This window comes from Centropristis striata, chromosome 7 (assembly GCF_030273125.1).
Source record: "Centropristis striata isolate RG_2023a ecotype Rhode Island chromosome 7, C.striata_1.0, whole genome shotgun sequence".
In the NCBI taxonomy this organism is placed as follows: Eukaryota; Metazoa; Chordata; class Actinopteri; order Perciformes; family Serranidae; genus Centropristis; species Centropristis striata.
Genome location: NC_081523.1, coordinates 3390513 through 3412591, shown reverse-complemented (window position 1 = coordinate 3412591; position 22079 = coordinate 3390513). Strand labels below are relative to the sequence as shown.

Here is a 22079-nt window from a genome sequence, read left to right as displayed (position 1 = left end):
ACAACAACACTTGAATCTCTTTACAGTACTGAGATATACATACAAAGCAGTTCAGTTTAGTTTATTGTACACTGTAAAAAAGTGGGGAACAATCCGGTGCTACAGCTACTTTAAACTGACAAACAGATATAATAACATAACATCACAGCAGCATTTCATTGATGCAATTTCAGCAACGACTGTGTCTTATTTTGTTTTCCATAACAATAACAAACATGGCTGAGGCTCATTGTAGTATTCTGCCCTACAGAGTCTAACTGCAGTAACTACACAAAGGGTTAAACGGAGAAAAACTGCTTTAAAGTTTTTTGACGTTTTTTAACTAGCCAGCCAAATGTGTTATAGGTAAATAAGTTATATGACACCTATTTCTACATGTATTGATGATGATGTGATTTTTATGCTAAAAAATCATGATGATTTATTTGACCTTTGACCCCAAAAAGTAGTTACTGCACTCTGGTTTTGTTGTAAAAGGTTCTAATAATAATGTTGTTATCTTCTTTCAGCTTTTATATTTTGTTTTCAGTGAATAAACATTTTCAATTTTATTTTCTTATAAATGTATTTAAAACTATTTAACAATTCTATTCAAAGATTTGTGTATTTTAAACTTAATATTATAAAATAATGCTATTTTTTAGTCTTAATGTAATTCTAGCTAACTTTTTTATTTAATCACTATCTAGATAATAATTTCCCTTTCAAATAAACTTGTAATTTCTATTATTCTTGTCTTCACTATTCAACACAATAAAGAAATACAAGACTAATGTAGAGTAGACTACTGTAGTAATGGACTACAGACTATAGTTTTATGTTTAAATTCATAAATCAGACCGTGGTAAATTAACTTACTGCGGTCTACTTTGGTTTTGAGTTGGATTTTGTAGTTACTGCAATTTTTATATCATTATTTCTCTGAAATAAAGCAAAATTGAAATCTAAAACTTTGTCACAAGATAAAACAGACATCAAGGAGTTCATTTTTAGTTATAACTCAATTTTGACCAAAAAATGTAGCTACTGCAGTTAGACTTTGTGCACTGCAAAAAAGCCAACTTGTATTTTTTTGGTAAAACTTGGAAATATAAATTATTGACATTTAGGGCAATAATGTAAGTTAGCACAACAAAGGAAGCCAGTTGTCTGCTCAAAAACAAGTTGGTGAGTTGTTGTTACTTATATCTTTAAGTTGGGGTTCACAACAAGGGACAATAGTTCTGATAACTCTTATTTCTTTGTTGTGAAATTCGGTCATTAGTGAAAGCTAGCGGCTAACTGATGCTAGCGGCTAACTGATGCTAGCGGCGCTGCTTGTTACAGCTACAAGAGTAGCCATTAGTGTATCAATGCTAACTCAAAATTGTGGTCGCAACATTAGCTAACATTTCATAGCGGCGTTACAATCGTGCCAATTCAGCACATTGCAGAAGTTAGCAGAAGTAAGGGTTAAAAGTTATTACAATGGAAAATTATAAGTTAGTACAATTTACAGTTGAGTTGACAAAAATCTGAATTCAGAGTTGAGTAGACTCAAGAACAAAACTTAAAATATTTAGTTTAATTGTCCAACTTAAAATTTGATCGAAGTTTGTTGCCTTGAAATTTTGAGTTCACCCAACTTTTCTTTTTTTGCAGTGTAGGGCAGAATGGTAGTATGTAGTATAAGAAAACAGAAACAACAGCAGCAGAATAATGTCCCACCTGTTCCTGACTTCCTTTAGAAGAGCTTTCTCCTTGTTGTAGCTGAACTCTCCAGAGAAAGCTCGCGGGACGTCAGCGAGGTCGGCGTGCGTCGCCACGAGGACGACCACGAGAGGCTGCTGGACCCGCCCCCCGAAGGCTGCAGAGACAGGAAACACACCACGGTTTTATATCTACCTTAAATATTCACTCACTGGATTTACACATACAGCAGAATGACAGCATCAGCAGAACAAATCAGCAGATAATTCATATTCAAGCTGGCATTTAAAGGGTTAAAATGCCAAAAATATTTAAACATTTTGTAGTTTTGAGTAGGGTGGAAGATGCTTCATGCAGGTTTATGCAGAAAAAAAGTAGAAAAAAAAATCAATTTGAAAGTTTTTATGAAGTTTTTTTGGAAATGGACATTTTCAGCCAGAAGGGTCTGAAAGGGTTAATTTAAGTGGGCACAGTGGGTTAAGGAGTAGAGTTGTGGTGTGAAGAGCCTTCAGGTCTTCAGGAGGTTTTAAAAGGTATAAAAAGAGTTTGGATCTCCACTGATGCAATCGAGTTAAAGTCTCCTCACCGATGTTGTCCTGCGGCAGGTTGAGGGCCTTGAGCAGGTTCATCCAGTAGGTGATGTGGCTCAGCTGGGTCTCGTAGGGCTCCTCCAGGCTGAACAGCACCAGGTGGATCGCTGTGGCGTCGTTGGCTGCAAAGTAGTCGTAGGTGCAGTAATAGACGGGGTTTCCTGAGAACTCCCACACGCTGAACTCCCCCACACCTGCACAGACGGACAGGAAGGAGTTAATACCGTCCACAGTACAAAACAGCTCTACAGAGTCTAACTGCAGTAACTAGCAGAGGGTTAAACTGAGAAAAACTGCTTTAAAATGTGTTTTAACTGGCCAGACAAATGGGTTATATGTAGATAAGTGACATGACACTTATTTCTACGTGTATTGATGTAATTTTTCTGCTCAAAAATCATGATTTATTTAACCTTTGACCCCAAAAACGTAGCTACTGGACTCTGGTTTTGCTATAAAAGCTTCTAATAGTAATGATAAACAGAGTGCAGTAAATACAATGTTGTTGTCTTCTTTCGGCTTTTATATTTTGTTTTCAGTGAATAAACATTTTCAAATTGATTTTGTTAGAAGTGTTCAACAACTCTATTTAAAGATTTGTGTATTTTAGACTTAATATTATAAAGTAATGTTATATTTTAGTCTTATTATAATTTTACCTCACTTTTTTACTTGATCACTATCTAGCCCAGGGATGGGCAACTGGAGGCCCGGGGGCCACATACGGCCCGCATCCTCACTTGAAGTGGCCCTCAGTACAACTACATGCATTTGAGCATGAAATCTTAAAAGTGCAGTGTAAAAATGCACAAAACTACTTCTTGCAATTAATGATTGTCTGCTGTTCTTGCTTCAAACCTTTTGTATCCCTATTTATACTGTTAAACATGCATTTGAGCATGAAATATATTAAGTTACTGCACTGTAAACATATTTAAAATTGCAGTTTCATCATATCTAGTGAAGTGTACGCTCCTATATGTGGCCCTGTGGGAGTGAACATGAAAAATTGTGGCCCCCTGCAGCATTTAAGTTGCCCATCCCTGATCTAGATAATAATTTCCCTTTCAAATAAACCTATAATTCCTAGGGCGGTACGTTGCTCTGGTTGCTGGTTGACCGTAATCGTTGCTAGTTCTCACCGTTGATGTTGCCGTGCTGGATGTCGATGGCCTTGGTGGCCTGGTCGTCGGCGGTGGACAGAGCGTTGGTGACGGGGGAGAAGACCTCCAGGACTCCTTTGGTCAGACTCGGCTCAAACATCATGCTGCGACTCCGAACGCTCACGTTCTCACAGCCGGGGTAGAGGTTGGAGATACTCACCGACACTGGACACACAAGAAGAAGAAGAAGAGACGATGGAGACGTTTAAACAGAGTCAGAGAACTAATAGCAGAAGCTGCAACACATCTCAGCCTATAGATTCATTGTATTTTTTTCTTTGTTTTGTTTTTTTACTTTTTATTTATTTACATGCACTGCAAAAAAGGTGTATCTGAAAACAAGATAAAAACACTAAATCTGAGGGAAATTATCTTGATTATCTTGATTTATCATCAAGACGTAAAATCCCCAAAATAGACATAAAAAGACATAAAAATTACCAAAAAAAGACACAAAAAAGACACAAAAAGACAAAAAATTACCAAAAAAAAGACACAAAAAAGACACAAAAAGACATAAAATGACCAAAAAAGAAAAAAAAGACGTAAAATCCCCAAAATGACATAAAAAGACAAAAAAATCACCAAAAAAAGACACAAAAAGACACAAAAAGACATAAAATGACCAAAAAAGAAAAAAAAGACGTAAAATCCCCAAAATGACACAAAAAGACAAAAAATTACCAAAAAAAAGACACAAAAAAGACACAAAAAGACATAAAATGACCAAAAAAGAAAAAAAAGACGTAAAATCCCCAAAATGACATAAAAAGACAAAAAAAATGACCAAAAAAAGACACAAAAAAGACACAAAAAGACATAAAATGACCAAAAAAGAAAAAAAAGACGTAAAATCCCCAAAATGACACAAAAAGACAAAAAAATTACCAAAAAAAAAGACACAACATTTTTTTTTTATCTTGTTAAGGAACAAATAATCATCAGGTCACTCTGCTCGGGCCAGTTCATCACTGCTGGCAGCTTTAATCTATCTGGTTTTAAGAGTTTATTTCTTATTTTAAGTGTTCAACATGCAGTTGTACCAGGCGTTAAAATGAACAAGCAATTGAATAAAAAAAGGGTGGTCTAATAATTTTTTCCATGACTTTATGTCTATATTTCCATATTTCAGTTTTTTTTTCTATTTGTACATATTTCTATTTACTTAAGATTATTATTTACTTATATTTAGTATAGCACACTTTTTTTTTTATTGTAGGGAAATGATCTTGATTTAGCACAAGATAAATTATCTAACACTTCTAAATCTAAAGTTTTTTTTTTATCTTGGTAAGAAACTAATAATTGTCAGTCCATGTATTACCCAATATACACTTTGTATATTAACACTACTAGAGTATTACATCTCATTGTACATCCCACTTTCACACACAACCTCATTTGGCCAGAATCTTAATAATGATTTTGGTTATTTTCAATAAAACCATGTTAAATGTCTAGATATCAGCTCTTAAATGAAACTCTTATCAGCTATTTTTAGTTGTTATCATTATATTTGTCCAAACAAATGTACCTTTAGTTGTACCAGGTATTAAAATGAACAAGATATTGAAGAAAACAAAGGGTGTTCTAATCTTTTTTTTCCATGACTGTATGTCTATATTTTCATATTTCAGTTTTTTTTATTTCAGTTTTTTTTCTATTTGTACATATTTCTATTTACTTAAGACTTTTGTATTTTATATTCTTATAAAATTGCATATATTTAGTATAGTGTTTTTAAAAAAAAATGTTTTAATTGTATTTACAAACTTATTCAAATTTCTATTTCTCATACAGCAGCAATTGGAACAAAAGCAATTTCCCATTTTTCAGATTATTATTAATAATATTATTATCATTATTTGTAAAATAAACATGGCTGAAGTCTTGAGGACAATCAGAGCTGCATCCACAGACGTTTTTTTTTCCTACATGCTGTCCAACACATGGTGGCGCTGTTTCATCACAAATAAATCCACAATGCAGACTTCACATTTGGATTTTCTTCACACTCTGTGGAACCACACCTACAGTTTGTTTTCTCTGGTGACTGACTCATTTTGACATCATCAAACTGTTTTTGTAACCTGACACAATACAAACTTATTTCGCAGTAAGAGAAACCGCAGAAAATGGATTTCAACATCAGGCTGTTGTTGTTTTCTTCCTGCAGCCAGTTGATGTTGTCAGCCCTCAACCAAGTATTTCTAATGAAGCATTTGCTGATAATGCTTGAATTTCTTTTAAATAATACATTTAAATTGAGCAATTAAAAACCCTGTTTTGTTGTTTTTCTTTAGGATGCAGAGCAAAATGTTCAACTGCTTTCTAAAAAAAGTTTGGATGCTGTGTAAAACTTTACACAAAAGGCATCAAATTGACAATTTTGAGTGAATATTTACAGAAAAGCAAAGGTTTATCAGTTTAAACATGACATATATTGTCTTTTTAGCTGGTTTTCAATTCTAAATATGTCAAAAAAGGATTGGTGAATTATCGCAATTTCTGCTTTATGTATGTTAGAGACAAACGATAGATGGAGGGATGGATGGATGGATGAATAAATGGATGGATGGATGGGTGGACGGACGGATGGATGGATGGACGTGTGGATGGACGTGTGGATGGATGGATGGATGATGGGTGGATGGATGAATGGATGGATGGGTGGATGGGTGGATGGATGGATGGGTGGATGGATGGAGGGATAGTTGGATGGATGGATGGATGGAGGGATAGATGGATGGAGGGATAGATGGATAGATGGATGGATGGATGGATGGATGGAGGGATAGTTGGATGGATAGATGGATGGAGGGATAGATGGATGGATGGATGGATGGATGGATGGATGGATGGATGGATGGAGGGATAGATGGATAGATGGACGAACTGACGGATGGATGGATGGACGGATAGATGGATGGATGGACGGACGGACGGACGGACGGATGGATGGATGGATGGATGGAGGGAGGGATGGATGGAGAGATAGGTGGATGGATGGATGGATAGATGGATGGATGGATGGATGGATAGATAGATGGATGGATGGATGGATGGATGGAGGGATAGATGGATGGAGAGATAGGTGGATGGATGGATGGATGGATGGATTGATGATAGATGGATGGATGGATGGATGGAGGGATAGATGGATGGATGGATGGATGGATGGATGGATGGAGGGATAGATGGATGGAGAGATAGGTGGATGGATGGATGATAGATGGATGATGGATAGAAAAACATACCATCACACACATGAAAAAACATAAAATCTCTGAATATACATAAATACAGATAAGTAGTAAATAAATACACCTATTTGACAAACCCTATTTATACTCCTCTGGCTCTTTAGTGATTATTCTGCTTATACTGAATCTGTCTTATGTGCTTTAGTTGAATTAAAACTTGTTGCCATGTTGGTTTCCTGGTTTTAGGTCAGGCAGCGTTTTTAATAACAAGCTGCTGCAGGTTTGGACTTCAGGGATGTAAAGCTGCTCATGTGTCTCTTTCACAGCTATACCTGTCTAACAGGACGACGTGATTTATAAGAACCTCGTGCCTGGTGAATCACGAGCTCTTCAATATGTTTCTGTGCTGCTTCACAGATTAGATAGAAGTGAATGATTACAAGAAGATAACTGAAGAACCTGAAAGGCCAGAAAATCAATGCAGAGTGCAGAATACTTTCAGGTTTCAAGTTGAGTTTTGTGGACAAAAGCAGCATAAAGTCACAAATATTGACACGAGACCTGGGGGCCGCTGGAAGCAGCATCAACATGACCAAAAAGACACAAAATTACAAAAAAAAGACACAAAATTACAAAAAAAGACACAAAATTACAAAAAAAGACACAAAATGACAAAACAGACACAAAATTACTAAAAAAGAAACAAAATTACAAAAAAAAGACACAAAATGACAGAAAAAAACTAAATTACTTAAAACCGACACAAAATGACAAAAAAGACACAAAATTAGTTTAAAAAAAAGACACAAAATTACAAAAAAGACACAAAATTAATAAAAAAGACAAAATGTCAAAACAGACACAAAATTACTAAAAAGACACAAAATTACTAAAAAAACCACAAAATTACTAAAAAAAGACACAAAATGACCAAAAAAGACACAAAATTACTAAAAAAAGACACAAAGTGACAAAAAAGACACAAAATTACAAAAAAAGACACAAAATGTAAAAAAAGACACAAAATTACTAAAAAGACACAAAATTACTAAAAAGACACAAAAATACTAAAAAAAGACACAAAGTAACAAAAAAGACACAAAATTACTAAAAAAGACACAAAATGACAGGAAAAAACTAAATTACTTAAAAAGACACAAAATGACAAAAAAGACACAAAATTACTAAAAAGACACAAAATGACAAAAAAAAGACACAAAATGACAGAAAAAAACGAAATTACTTAAAACCGACACAAAATGACAAAAAAGACACAAAATTACTAAAAAAGACACAAAACTACTAAAAAAACGACACAAAATGACAGAAAAAACCTAAATTACTTAAAAAAGACACAAAATGACCCAAAAATCTTAGTAGAGTATTACACCTCATTGTACATCCCACTTTCACACACAACCTCATTTGCCCATAATTGAAAAATCTACTTAATCTCCCACTTTAGGATACATACTTCCTACAGGCTACTGTGCACGAGTGTTGCAAAAAAAAAAAAAAGAGTCTAAAAGAAGACAAATGGCGTCCACTTGTTGTTCCCTCTCAGCCTCTTTGTGTTGCACTGTGGACTCTTGTCACATATCTCTGCAGATATAACACACAGTCAATACAGACTGCTACTGGATTCAGATAGAAGTGAAAGAAAGGAAGAAAAAGAAAAAGAAAACGCTCTTTCAACCCGTCTGCAGCTGACAGAAGCTGCAGATCTGCAGATAGTATAGAGGATCAGTAACACTACACGGATCACATAACTGACCATTATCTGAGCATCACGTCTGTCTGCAGGTAATGGCTCCGAGCGCCGCAAAATACAGCGCTTAAAGGGAACACAATGGCATGTGTGTGTGTGTGTGTGTGTGTGTGTGTGTGTGTGAGGGAGGGCAGGTAGAGTGCAAACACACAGAGATTGGAGACAAAGTGAGAGACTACTTGTCTATGTGTGAGACTGTTAAATTTGGCCACCATTTATTAAAGTTCATCGTTAAGGCAAGTAAGAAAAACAAAGTTTTCTTCAGACAAAAAAAAACCCCACATAAAAAAGACACAAAAGACATAAAAAGACCAAAAAAAATCCTGAACAAAAAAGACAAAAAACACCAAAAAAAGACAAAAAGTTTTTCTTATCCTGGTAAGAAACAATTAATTGTCAGGTCACTCTGCTCGGGCCAGTTCATCGCCGCTTGCAGCTTTAATTTTTATCTCTTTTGTACATTTTTTGTCTTTTTTGGTTATTTTGTGACCAAAAGAAGATGTAAAACGACACACAATTACCAAAAAAGACACAAAAAAAGGACACAAAAGACATAAAATCACAAAAAATACATAACAAAACAAAAAAATACGAACAAAAAAAGACACAAAAAGACAAAAAGACACAAAAAGACACAAAAAGACCAAACAAGACAAAAAAAGACAAAAGACGTCAAATGAAAAAAAGACACAAAAAGATTAAAAAAAACAAAAAAAGACACAAATATATATATTTACAAAAAAACAAAGTTTTCTTCACAAATTTAAGGTTCAAAAGAAGGTGAGTGATTGATACATAAATGATCTGTTTTGGAGGGGTGAAGTATTCATTTATGTCTATAATCTGGCACAAAAAAACAAGATTATTATCATAATTGTTTAACTTTCATTGATGCAAACGTAGCATATTTGATAGAAATACTACGTTATTTTATCTATTAATTGTACAAGCAATTTGAGGAAGATTAGGTAAAAATGTGTGTGTGTGTGTGTGTGTGTGTGTGTTTGTCTTCATATAGTTGTGAGGACCAGCCCATGGCAGAATACCAACATTGTGAGGACATTTGTAGTTGTGAGGACATTTTTTCCAGTCCTCACAAAGAAAATGCTAGGATAGCCTCTAAAGGCCTTAATTAATCATCTGTATGAATTTCAGGGAAGGTCCTAACAGATATGGTAAACCCTGAAATGTGTGTGTTGGGCTAGGGGAAGTGGTGGTCCTCACAACTATTAAAGACATGTATGTATGTGTATGTGTGTGTTTGTCTTCATATAGCTGTGAGGACCAACCCATGGCAGAATACCAACATTGTGAGGACATTTGTAGTTGTGAGGACATTTTTTCCAGTCCTCACAAAGAAAATGCTAGGATAGCCTCTAAAGGCCTTAATTAATCATCTGTATGAATTTCAGGGAAGGTCCTAACAGAGATGGTAAACCCTGAAATGTGTGTGTTGGGCTAGGGGAAGTGGTGGTCCTCACAACTACACAAAGACATGTATGTATGTGTATGTGTGTATGTGTGTGTGTGTGTGTGTGTGTGTGTGTGTGTGTGTGTGTGTTTGTGTGTGTGTGTGTGTGTGTTTGTGTTTTGTACGCTACACTGAAGACGTCAGGGAGACCACAGACCAGCAGGACTGACCTCCACAATAAAAGCTTTTCTGCTAAAAGAATCAAGTGTTTCTAGTTGAAGATGCCAGTGTGTGTGACTGGAGTAATGGGGTTGATACTGGGTCAGAGGGTGAGACGCTGGGTGGAAAAAAGTGTTTGTGTGTGGAGTCTGTAGTCGTGTCTCGCTTTTAGAATTATTTCTAAATCCTGCAGCAGCAGCTGTTCTGCTTTCAGTCCATTTATTTCAGTGTCTCTGGGGGGAGTGCACTGCAAAAAAGGTGTTTAGTCTAAAAAGATACTTAAATATTTTGGTAAGAAACAATTAATCATCAGGTCACTCTGCTCGGTTGCCAGTTCATCGCTGCTGGCAGCTTTAATTTATCTCTTTTGTACATTTTTTGTCTTTTTTGGTCATTTTGTGAGCAAAAGAAGATGTAGAACGACACAAAATGACCAAAAAAGACACGAAAAGGACACAAAAGACATAAAATCACAAAAAGACATAAAAAAAAAAGAAAATACAGAACAAAAAAAGGCACAAAAAAAGGCACAAAAAAAAACACAAAAAAGACATAAAAGACAAAAAAAATACAGAACAAAAAAAAGACACAAAAAGACAAAAAAAAGACAAAAAAAAGACAAAAAAAAGACACAAAAGACGTAAAATCACAAAAAAAAGACAAAAAATACCAAACAAGACAAAAAAAAGACAAAAAAAGACACAAAAGACGTAAAATCACAAAAAAAGACAAAAAATACCAAACAAAAAGACACAAAAAGTTTTTCTTAAGAAGATGTAAAAAGACACAAAATCACCAAAAAAAGACACAAAAAGACCAAACAAGACAAAAGAAGACGTAAAATCACAAAAAAGACATAAAAAGACAAAAAAAAAAAAAAGACACAAAAACACAAAAAGTTTTTCTTAAGAAGATGTAAAAAGACACAAAAAGATCAAACAAGACACAAAACGACACAAAAGACGTAAAATCACAAAAAAAAGGACAAAAAAAAAACCAAACAAAAAAAAAAAAGACACAAATATATATATTTACAAAAAAACAAGGTTCCCAGTATGAGTATTAGAAAATCTCTGGCACCTCACCATGAATGTTAAACGTCTGAAAAGAGGAACTAGGAATAAAATAAAACCTGTTGCCATGCTCTGAACAGAAGGGAATGAATGATTGTGTCCTGTCCTGTCAGAATAAATGATTCTGTCCTGTGTTAATGTGGAGGAGGAGGATCTGGGTCTCCTACCTGCAGGTTTGGAGCTGACGGGGGAGTTGGGGGTGTCTGCTGCTGTTGGTCATGCGGCTCCTCTTCCTCCTGAAGAAGCTGCGCAGGATGCCACACTTCAGAGACTCCAGCAGCGTGCTCTTCCCCGAGCCGGAGTGGCCGAACAGCTTCAGCTTGATCCGCGGCTGGACCGTCTGCGTGGGCCGCAGCTGCTGCATGTAGCTCAGCTTATGGTTGTCCTGAAACACACAGAGACAGAAAAGACGCGTTTATCTGCTGTTTGACAGATTCACATGTTTCACTTCAAGGAGAAACAGAAACCCAGACTTCAGTTGGTCCAGGTTTATTCCACGTACTGGATTTTATTTTTCACATCACATTTTATGCCAATTGTTCCCTTGCATGATGAATGTTAAATACTTTACAACATTGGTATCAAACTCGTGGCCTGCAGGCCAATTGTGGCCCTCGTGACGATATTTTGTGGCCCCCCACCTTGATATGAAAGTTTAATGTGAGTTTTATATGAATGGCACTTTACCGTGTTGTGTGTGGAAGGTCCCTTTAATTACTTTTTTGGCTAATTTTGTGTCTTTTTAAATAATTTGTGTCTTTTTTAAAAAGTAATTTTGTGTCTTTTTTTTGGAAATTTTGTGTCTTTTTTTCAAATAATTTGTGTCCTTTTTTTGGTAATTTTGTTTCTTTTTTCAAATAATTTGTGTCCTTTTTTTGTGATTTTGTGTATTATTTTTTCTTGTAATTTTTGTCTTTTTTGTAATTTTGTCTTTTTTGGTAATTTTGTTTCTTTTTTCAAATAATTTTGTGTCCTTTTTTTGTGATTTTGTGTATTTTTTTTAAAATTTTGTGTCTTTTTTGGGTCATTTTGTGTATTTTTTTTTTATTTTGTGTATTTTTTGGGTCATTTTGTGTCTTTTTAAAATAATTTTGTGTCTTTTTTTGGTAATTCTGTGTCTTTTTTGTAATATTGTCTTTTTTGGTCTTTTTGTGTCTTTTTAAAGTAATTTAGTTTTTTTCTGTCATTTTGTGTCTTTTTGTAATTTTGTGTCTTTTTTTGGTCTTTTTGATCCTGCCTCCAGCGGCCCCCAGGTATTTTGAGTCTGAATATTCAGAGCTTGAAACCCCTGCTTTAGACTATTAAAACTCAGTCAGTCAGTCTGTCCAATGAGGGCAAAAACAAAACAAAATGATCTTTTTTTATAAATAAAGTGCTATCTGTGCAGTGAAAAGCCTCAGTGTAAAGGGCAGCAGCCTGCTGCTTTCTATATATAAACACTGTGATGCTAACATGTGTTGGCAGAGGAACAACAGAAACAAGTCACGTGTCCTCCAGCTGAGAGTTTGTTCTCATTTTAACCTTTACAGAACATTAAAATAAATAAAAACAACAAACATAAAGTGAACAATACTAAATAGATCTGGATCTGCCTGTTATTTGTTGCTGTTCTTGCCACAAAGCTGAAAAGGCCAACTATGATGTATGAATAATCTTGTTTTTCTGAAACATTCTGTTTTTTGGTCGATCCTCTGGGATCACGAGGGACATTTTCAGTCATATTTGTCATTTTTCACTTTTGTCTTCAACAATAATTTTGGCTGTGATGCATAATTTTCGATTTTTTTTTAATCAACTTCAGTCCTAATCAAAACTATCAGCCAAAAAGTGTTTATTTTATAGAAAATAACTACATTTTTGTGTGTTTTTCATAAAAAAACATCAGTGACACCATGCAATCAAACTGCCATTTAAAGGGTTTGGATGTTTGGTAGTTTTGAGCAGGGTGGAAGTTGTTTAACCCATTTAAGGCGGGAAAGCATTACTGCAAAATGACCAAAAAAAGACACAAAAAGACAGAAAATGACAAAAAAAGATACAAAATGACTAAAAAAAAGATATGAAATGACAAGAAAAGACACACAAAGACACAAAATGACTAAAAAAAGACAGAAAATGACCAAAAAAGACAGAAAATGACAAAAAAAGACACAGAAAGACAGAAAATGACTAAAAAAAGACAGAAAATGACTAAAAAAAAACAGAGAATGACTAAAAAAAAGACAAAATGACAATAAAAGACACAAAATGAACAAAAAACCCCAAAATGACTAAAAAAAGACACAAAAAGACACAAAATGACTAAAAAAAAAGATACAAAATGACTTGAAAAAGACACAAAATGAGAATTCAAATAATAGAAAATTTTATTTCTATCTGCTACAGAGGCTGAAAAATCTATTATTTAGTAGGAAGAGTTGACACTTCTGTTGAATTTACAGAAAAACTTCAGGTTTTAGGGGCTGATTTTAAGTCATTTTAGGCCTAAATGGGTTAAGAGGTTTATGCAGAAAAAAGTTGAAAAAAATATCAATCTGTGAAGTTTTTATGGTGTTTTTTTTGGAAGTGGACATTTTCAACCTGAAGGCTAGTAAATTAGAGTGGGCCTAGAGGGTTAATATTATTCAAATCCACCCACTAATGTAACAAATCCATGTAAAATAAATACATAAATAAAGCACACCGTGCATCCAGATGTATAAACAACAAAAGCCACTTTGTGTAATTCCACCAGATCATATTTTGTTGACATGAAAGAGTTTTTTACCCGTTCAGTGGTGATTCATGCATCAGGAGAGGCTGATTCAGCTGCTGTGAGTGTGTGAGTGGTTTGTGTGGGACATGAAGCTAATTTTGTGTCTTTTTTGGTCATTTTGTGTCTTTTTTTGAGTCATTTTGTGTCTTTTTATTTGGCATTTTGTGTCTTTTTTAAATAATTTTGTGTCTTTTTTGGTCATTTTGTGTCTTTTTTGGTCATTTTGTGTCTTTTTTTTTATCATTTTGTGTCTTGTTTTTGTCATTTTGTATTTGTTTCTTAAGTAATTTCGTATTTTTCAGTAATTTTGTGTCTTTTTTGGTAATTTTGTGTCTTTTTTGGTCATTTCGTGTCTTTTTTAAGTAATTTAGTGTTTTTTTCAGTCATTTAGTGTCTTTTTTTGGTTATTTTGTGTCTTTTTTTGTCATTTTGTGTCTTTTTATTTGGCATTTTGTGTCTTTTTTAAATAATTTTGTGTCTTTTTTGGTTATTTTGTGTCTTTTTTGGTCATTTTGTGTCTTTTTTAAGTAATTTAGTGTTCTTTTCAGTCATTTAGTGTCTTTTTTGTAATTTTGTGTCTTTTTTTGGGTAATTTTGTGTCTTTTTTGGTCATTTTGTGTCTTTTTTTGGGTAATTTTGTGTCTTTTTTGGTCATTTTGTGTCTTTTTTAAAGTAATTTAGTGTTTTTTTCAGTCATTTAGTGTCTTTTTTTGTAATTTTGTGTCTTTTTTGGTCATTTTGTGTCTTTTTTTTGTCATTTTGTGTCTTTTTTTTGTCATTTTGTATTTGTTTTTTAAGTAATTTCGTATTTTTCAGTAATTTTGTGTCTTTTTTGGTCATTTTGTGTCTTTTTTGGTCATTTTGTGTCTTTTTTTGGTCATTTTGATACTGCCTCCAGCAGCCCCCAGGTAATTAGAGTTTGAGACCCCCGATATAGATCATTAATGGGAAACTGCATGTGTGTGTGTGTGTGTGTGTATTGGGGCTGAAATCCGCCGTGTGCAATACAGAGAGCAAACATCATCATATTTTGTTGACATGAAAGAGTTTTCTACCCGTTCAGTGGTGATTCATGCATCAGGAGAGGCTGATTCAGCTGCTGTGAGTGTGTGAGTGGTTTGTGTGGGACATGAAGCTCCCACCGGGGTCACAATAACACAATCAATACATAAAGTTTATCATTTCAATAAGTGTGAGTCACACCTGAGCCCATTACAAATTACCTTCATGTTCTCTTTGAACCTCTTGAAACATTCGTTCACCACACCAACCACTTTAATCTCAACACAAACCTGGTTTTTATTCATGTTCTAAAGTTTTGGAGGTTCGTGTTGTTCTGCCATAAACTACAGTGATGGAAAAAATGATTAGACTACCCTTTTTCTTTATTTTTTTCTTCATTTTAATACAACTAAAAGTACATTTCTTTGGACAAATAAAATGATAACAAAAATAGCTGATAAGAGTTTAATTTAAGAGCTGATATCTGGATATTTTTTCTTGATAATAACCAAAATAATAATCAATAAAACCATGTTAAATGTCTAGATATCAGCTCTTAAATTAAACTCTCATCAGCTATTTTTGCTGTTATTATATTTGTTCAAACAAATGTACCTTAATTTGGACCAGACATTTAATTAAATGAACAAGAAAGTTGGTCAATTTGTGTCTATTTCGATAATTTAGTGTCCTTTTTGGACATTTTTACATACATTTTTTTGAGTCTTTTTAAAGTAATTTAGTGTTTTTTCAGTCATTTGGTGTCTTTTTTTTTTTTTTTTTTTTAAGTAATTTGGTGTCTTTTTTTGGTCATTTACTGTTTTTTCAGTCATTTTGTGTCTTTTTTCTGTCATTTTGTGTCTTTTTTAAGTAATTTATTTTTTTTTTCTGTCATTTTGTGTCTTTTTTTGGTCATTTTGTGTCTTTTTATTCGGCATTTTGTGTCTTTTTATTCGGCATTTTGTGTCTTTTTCTGGTCATTTTGTGTCTTTTTTTGGTCATTTTGTGTCTTTTTTTGGTCTTTTTGTGTCTTTTTTGGTCATTTTGTGTCTTTTTTTGGCCATTTTGTGTCTTTTTTTGGTCTTTTTGTGTCTTTTTTGGTCATTTTGTGTCATTTTTTTTTGTCATTTTGTGTCTTTTTGTGGTCATTTTGATACTGCCTCCAGCAGCCCCCAGGTAATTAGAGTTTGAGACCCCTGATCTAGATCATTAATGGGAAACTGCATGTGTGTGTGTGTATTGGGGCTGAAATCCGCTGTGTTCAATACAGAGAGCAAACATGACAACAAATGACATGCCATCTTGTATATAAAATAAATAACAAAAGGCTATGTAGTTTGTTTAATAAAAGGCCAAGATATAGAGCTGTTCTATAGGAAAGGGAACCTTAAATGACTTCTGTTGTGATTTGGCGCTCTATAGAAAATAAAATGAACTTGATGATTGACAGGCGGGGCGGGGCTCCCTCCTTATATAATGGGAGGGGAAACACTGTATTTGGGTTTTCCAAACAGAAAAAGTTACAGTGAGAGAAGCCGTGTTGTGTCTTCTTTCCTCTCTGGGTTCTTCAGAAGTCAAAAACTGGCATCGATGTGCCAAAGAGTCCTAAATTAGCTCAGCATATGCAGACGATGACTGTTTTCACAGTTGCTGCTGTCATGTTTTCACGCCCTGCTCTCAATCTCAGCAGGTTTTCAGAGGAGAAGTTTGTAACATTTAACTTGTTTGATTTTTTTCTTCCTGTAAGTCTCTTTGGATAGAAGCGTCTGCTAAATGACTAAATGTAAAATGTTAAAAAAAAAAGTGTTTTCTGCTGGTTGTGGCACCAATCAGACTGGGAAAACTGGAATAAACCCCTAGTAAGTCTCTTAAGTAGTTTTAAAGTTTGAGTCTGGTCTTGCTGAATCGCCTTTGACACTATACTGTAAAAATGTTTGTAGAAATTACAGTAAAACTTATTTTTTCCATAACTGTAGTTTTGATCAATTTTTTTGTCATTTTGTCTTTTTTTTTTAACATAATTTTTTTGTCATTTTGTATGTTTGGTCATTTTGGTCATTTGGTCATTTTTACATTTATTTTTTGGTCATTTTGTGTCTTTTTTTTTGTAATTTAGTGTTTTTTCAGTCATTTTGTCTATTTTTTTGTAATTTTGTGTCTTTTTTGGTCATTTTGTGTCTTTTTTTTTTTAGTAATTTTGTGTCTTTTTTTTTGGTCATTTTGTGTCTTTTTTTGGTCATTTTGTGTCTTTTTTTTTAGTAATTTTGTGTCTTTGTTTGGTCATTTTGTGTCTTTTTTTATTAGTAATTTTGTGTCTTTTTTTGGTCATTTTGTGTCTTTTTTTATTAGTAATTTTGTCTTTTTTTTGGTCATTTTGTGTCTTTTTTTTTTAGTAATTTTGTGTCTTTTTTTTGGGTCATTTTGTGTCTTTTTTTTAGTAATTTTGTGTCTTTTTTTTTGGGTCATTTTGTGTCTTTTTTTTGTCATTTTGTGTCTTTTTTTTTAACATAAAAAGCCTCTGTGTGTTCTGCTGGTTGTAGCACGAGTCAGACTGGGAAAACTGGAATAAACTCCTCGTAAGTCCCCAAAGTAGTTTTAAAATTTTAGTCTTGTCTTGCTGAATCGCCTTTGACACTATACTGTAAAAATGTTTGTAGAAATTACAGTAAAACTCTGTCAGATTGCATCAGATTTAGGGCGTAAAATTAAGAAATGCATATCACCGTATTTGATGCTTTTAATTACAACACAGTTTTTTTCATGTCAATTTCATGTCACATTTAAGGCGATATACCATAATATCACAAGGACACAAGAACCCTTAAAATAAAGGGACTATTCAGTCAAAATTACAGTTTCTGATAATATTCACATTTAATTTTTTTTTTTTTTTACAGTGTAGATGTAACGATGTATACATGAGATGGTTTATATTTCACCAAAAGTCCATTTTTTTATTTCCTGTTTACGTTTCGCTGTTAGTTTCATGTAAAAATCCCATTTCTGTATCTCTTTGGGGAGCTTTTATTTTGTTAGTTTTATTTTTTTATTGTGTGACCTTTATTATTTTTCCTCACTTGGCTTTTAGCCCTGCAGAGGAGAGGTAAGACCGTACGAGTGCTCTTGTTAATAGTGTGTTAAAATGTAAAAAACATTAAATATAGATGTAATTGTACTTTGTATGGCTCACATATGTTGAATTTTATTAGTATAATGTTTGCTCTAGTGTGTATGTCTATATTTTTTGTCATGTACAGCACTTAGGTTGCTGTTTTTAAGTTATTCTAGCAGAGCAGGGAGACGGTTTCTGATGCAGGTTGTTATTATGTACCTTTCTTTTTAAAGGTGTGCATGTTGAATGTGGTCATGAGATGCTGCTGGACTGATTTTTATGTGTTTAACAGAATAAATCCGCTCCAGCCAAGCAGACCAGCAGTTGTCAGCATCTCATTCCTCAGCATACATAAACACAACGCAGAGATTGTAGCAGACCCAGGTATTAGACCAGACCGGATACATAAAGCTCAACCAGTTCTTTCAAGAAGACGGTCAAAAAGCTAAAATTTTACCTGAAAAGATCCCAAAAGAATTAGTTTTGGAGCTTATTTATATAATGTTCTATAAGCTGCTAGCTAATTTTTTTTGTCATTTTCTGTCTTTTTTAGTCATTTTTACATCTACAGTGATGGAAACATTCTTGATAATAACCAAAATCATTATAAAAAAAAAACAAACATGGAAAATGTCTAGATATCAGCTCTTAAATTAAACTCTTTTTTGTCATTTTGTATCTTTTTTGGTCATTTTTACATTTATTTTTGGTGATTTTGTGTCTTTTTTGTCATTTTGTGTCTTTTTTGTCATTTTGTGTCTTTTTTACATTTATTTTAGGTCATTTTGTGTCATTTTTTGTCATTTTTACATTTATTTTTTGTCATTTTTTGTCATTTTTACATTTATTTTTTGTCATTTTGTGTTTTTTTTTGTCATTTTGTGTCTTGTTTGGCCATTTTTACATCTACAAAAAATGTAACCTGAAAAGATCCCAAAATAATTAGTTTTGGAACTTATTTATATAATGTTCTATAAGCTGCTAGCTACAGAGAAGAATCTGAAGACTTGTGAGGATAAAAACCTGTGAGATAGATTATTTATATCGTCTCTTTCACCTGAACGTGTTGACTAAAGTGCTGCAGCTAAAAGTCTAAAAATGGAGAAAGGGAATATTTAACAGCGTGGTGTTGCAGACGTCTCTCTCCACACCTCTGCACTGAAATAAAACAAGTGTGAGGAAGCTATGAAGCCTGCTTTTGCATCATTCAGTTTTTATTTATTTATTTTTTTTACCTTTTTAAGCTTTCCCAACAAAGAAACGATGAGTTCATGATGATCTGTGTGAGCCAGATCTTCTGCTGTCTTTCCATCCTGGGAGAGAAACAGAAAAGAGGAAAATATACATGAGAAATCTGGACAAATCTTTACTTTTTATTTGTCGTGCATGTAAAACAAAGAGCCTCTAACACACATTTTACCTGACTTTTTCATTTAGGAACCCTAAAAAAAGGAGTCTGCACCTTTAAACAGGATGTTGGCTCGACACAGGAACATTTAAATGTGTTATAAGATGTTTGTTCATCATGCAAACATCTGATTTCTGGACATTATTATAGTTCCAGCAGGGAACAAATTAGGACAGTTATAGAGCTGGACAGAGGGAATAAAACAGGTAGCACAGTGTGTGTGTGTGTGTGTGTGTGTGTGTGTGAGGTCATTTTGTGTCTTTTTTTAAATCATTTTGTGTCTTTTTCTGTCATTTTGTGTCTTTTTTTGGTCATTTTGTGTCTTTTTCTGTCATTTTGTGTCTTTTTTTGGTCATTTTGTGTCTTTTTTCTGTCATTTTGTGTCTTTTTTGGTCATTTTGTGTATTTTTTAGTCATTTTGTGTCTTTTTTCTGTCATTTTGTGTCTTTTTTGGTCATTTTGTGTCTTTTTTCTGTCATTTTGTGTCTTTTTCTGTCATTTTATATCTTTTTTTGTCATTTTGTGTCTTTTTTCTGTCATTTTGTGTCTTTTTTGGTCATTTTGTGTCTTTTTTTAATAATTCTGTCTTTTTTAAAAATAATTTTGTGTCTTTTTTTCAGTAATTTTGTGTCTTTTTTCTGTCATTTTGTGTCTTTTTTGGTCATTTTGTGTATTTTTTTGTCATTTTGTGTCCTTTTTAAGAAATTTAGTTTTTTTTTGTCATTGTGTGTCTTTTTTGGTCATTTTGTGTCTTTTTTTTAATAATTCTGTGTCTTCTTTTGGTCATTCTGTGTATTTTTTAGTCATTTTGTGTCTTTTTTTAAGTAATTTTGTGTCTTTTTTCTGTCATTTTGTGTCTTTTTAAAATAATTTTGTGTCTTTTTTTCAGTAATTTTGTGTCTTTTTTTGGTCATTGTGTGTCTTTTCTAAGTAATTTAGTTTTTTTCTGTCATTTGGTGTCTTTTTTTTGTAATTTTTTGTCTCTTTTGGTCATTTTGTGTCTTTTTTTTAGTGATTTTGTGTATTTTTGTGGTAATTTTGATACTTCCTCCAGCGGCCCCCAGGTAATTTGAGTTTGAGACCCCTGTTATAGAGGGACTTCACTGATTTTTCGTTGTTGATTTTTTTTACATTTAATCGAGCACGACTGATATGGGATCTTTTTAGACTGATGCCTCGTTCATAATCTAGTGTAACAACATCTCTGTTACATTTGGCTGCAGCAGAAATTAAAAACATTGTGTTTATCACACACAAATCATCAGAAATTCTTATACACAAATAAACAAAAATGTGTGTGTGTGTGTGTGTGTGTGTGTGTGAACAGCATGTGAGATTCAAGCAGCTTCACCAAATCCCGAGACAAGATACTGATCACTTATTTTTCGAGGACAGACAAGAAAGAGGAAAAAAAAGGTCAGGGTGACTTTTCAGTCCTCCATTTTTAGCTTCTTGCTGTGAAGGAGGAGCGTTGCTTCCTGTGCTACATGGAAAATATATCATATTTTACAGGATTTAGACATGAATCTAAGAGTAACAAATCAACTGGTGACAAATCCTGAACTGATATTTGATCAGAGTTTGAAACAGAGAGACACTTAGAGAAAGTTAAACTTTGTTATTTTTATAAATGTATAAATGTATATTTTCCTGCATATTAAGGTTCCTAAAATAAATAGTATGCTAAAAGTATTTTTTGCTTATTTGTGCATAAACATTTCTGATAATTTGTGTGTGATAAACACAATGTTTTTTCAATTCCTGCTGCAGCCAAATGTAACAGAGATGTTGTTACATTATGAACGAGGCATCAGTCTAAAAAAAAAAAACACATATCAGTCGTGCTCTATTAAATGTAAAAAAATAAATAATAATAAAATCAGTAAAGTCCCTCTATAACAGGGGTCTCAAACTCAAATTACCTGGGGGCCGCTGGAGGCAGTATCAAAATGACCAAAAAAAGACACAAAATGACAGAAAAAAAGACACTAAATTACTTAAAAAAAGAAACACAATGACCAAAAACGACACAAAATTATTAAAAAAAGACATAGAATTATTTAAAAAAGACACAAAATTATTTTAAAAAGACGCAAAATGACAGAAAAAAGACACAGAATTACCAAAAGACACAAAATTATTTAAAAGAGACACAAAATTATTTAAAAGAGACACAAAATTATTTTAAAAAGACACAGAATGACCAAAAAAAGTAATTAAAGGGACCTTCCACACACAACACGGTAAAGTGCCATTCATATAAAACTCACATTAAACTTTCATATCAAGGTGGGGGCCACAAAATATCGTCACGAGGGCCGCAATTGGCCCGCGGGCCGCGAGTTTGAGACCCATGATTTAAGCACTGAAGTCTGCAGCTGTAGTCAAACTCACACACACACACACACACACACACACACACACACACACACACACACACACACACAAACACACACACACACACACACACACACACACACACACACAAACACACACACAGCTCCCTGTTCTATCCTCGGTCCAGCTCTACTTCTGTCCTAATTCGTTCCTCTCTCAGACTCAGAATCACCAATCACAGAGTCCCGACTAGACTCGTGTCCTGTCTGTTGAGTCACCGTCCATCTGTCTCTGTCCACTCTGCTGCTGCTCCACAGGGACAAACAGCCCACAGCCGGGGACGCCCACA

General features: G+C 33.7%; 1 protein-coding gene across 1 annotated transcript in view; it reads right to left on the bottom strand.

Annotated features, from left to right (window-relative positions):
• LOC131974545 (death-associated protein kinase 1-like) overlaps window positions 1-22079 on the bottom strand; it is a 169952-nt gene that overhangs the window by 6408 nt on the left and 141465 nt on the right. Inside the window, 6 exon segments of the mRNA XM_059336900.1 lie at window positions 1708-1846; window positions 2276-2473; window positions 3422-3607; window positions 11284-11314; window positions 11316-11501; window positions 19221-19298. Of these exon segments, the coding sequence (XP_059192883.1) occupies window positions 1708-1846; window positions 2276-2473; window positions 3422-3607; window positions 11284-11314; window positions 11316-11501; window positions 19221-19298 (818 nt within the window).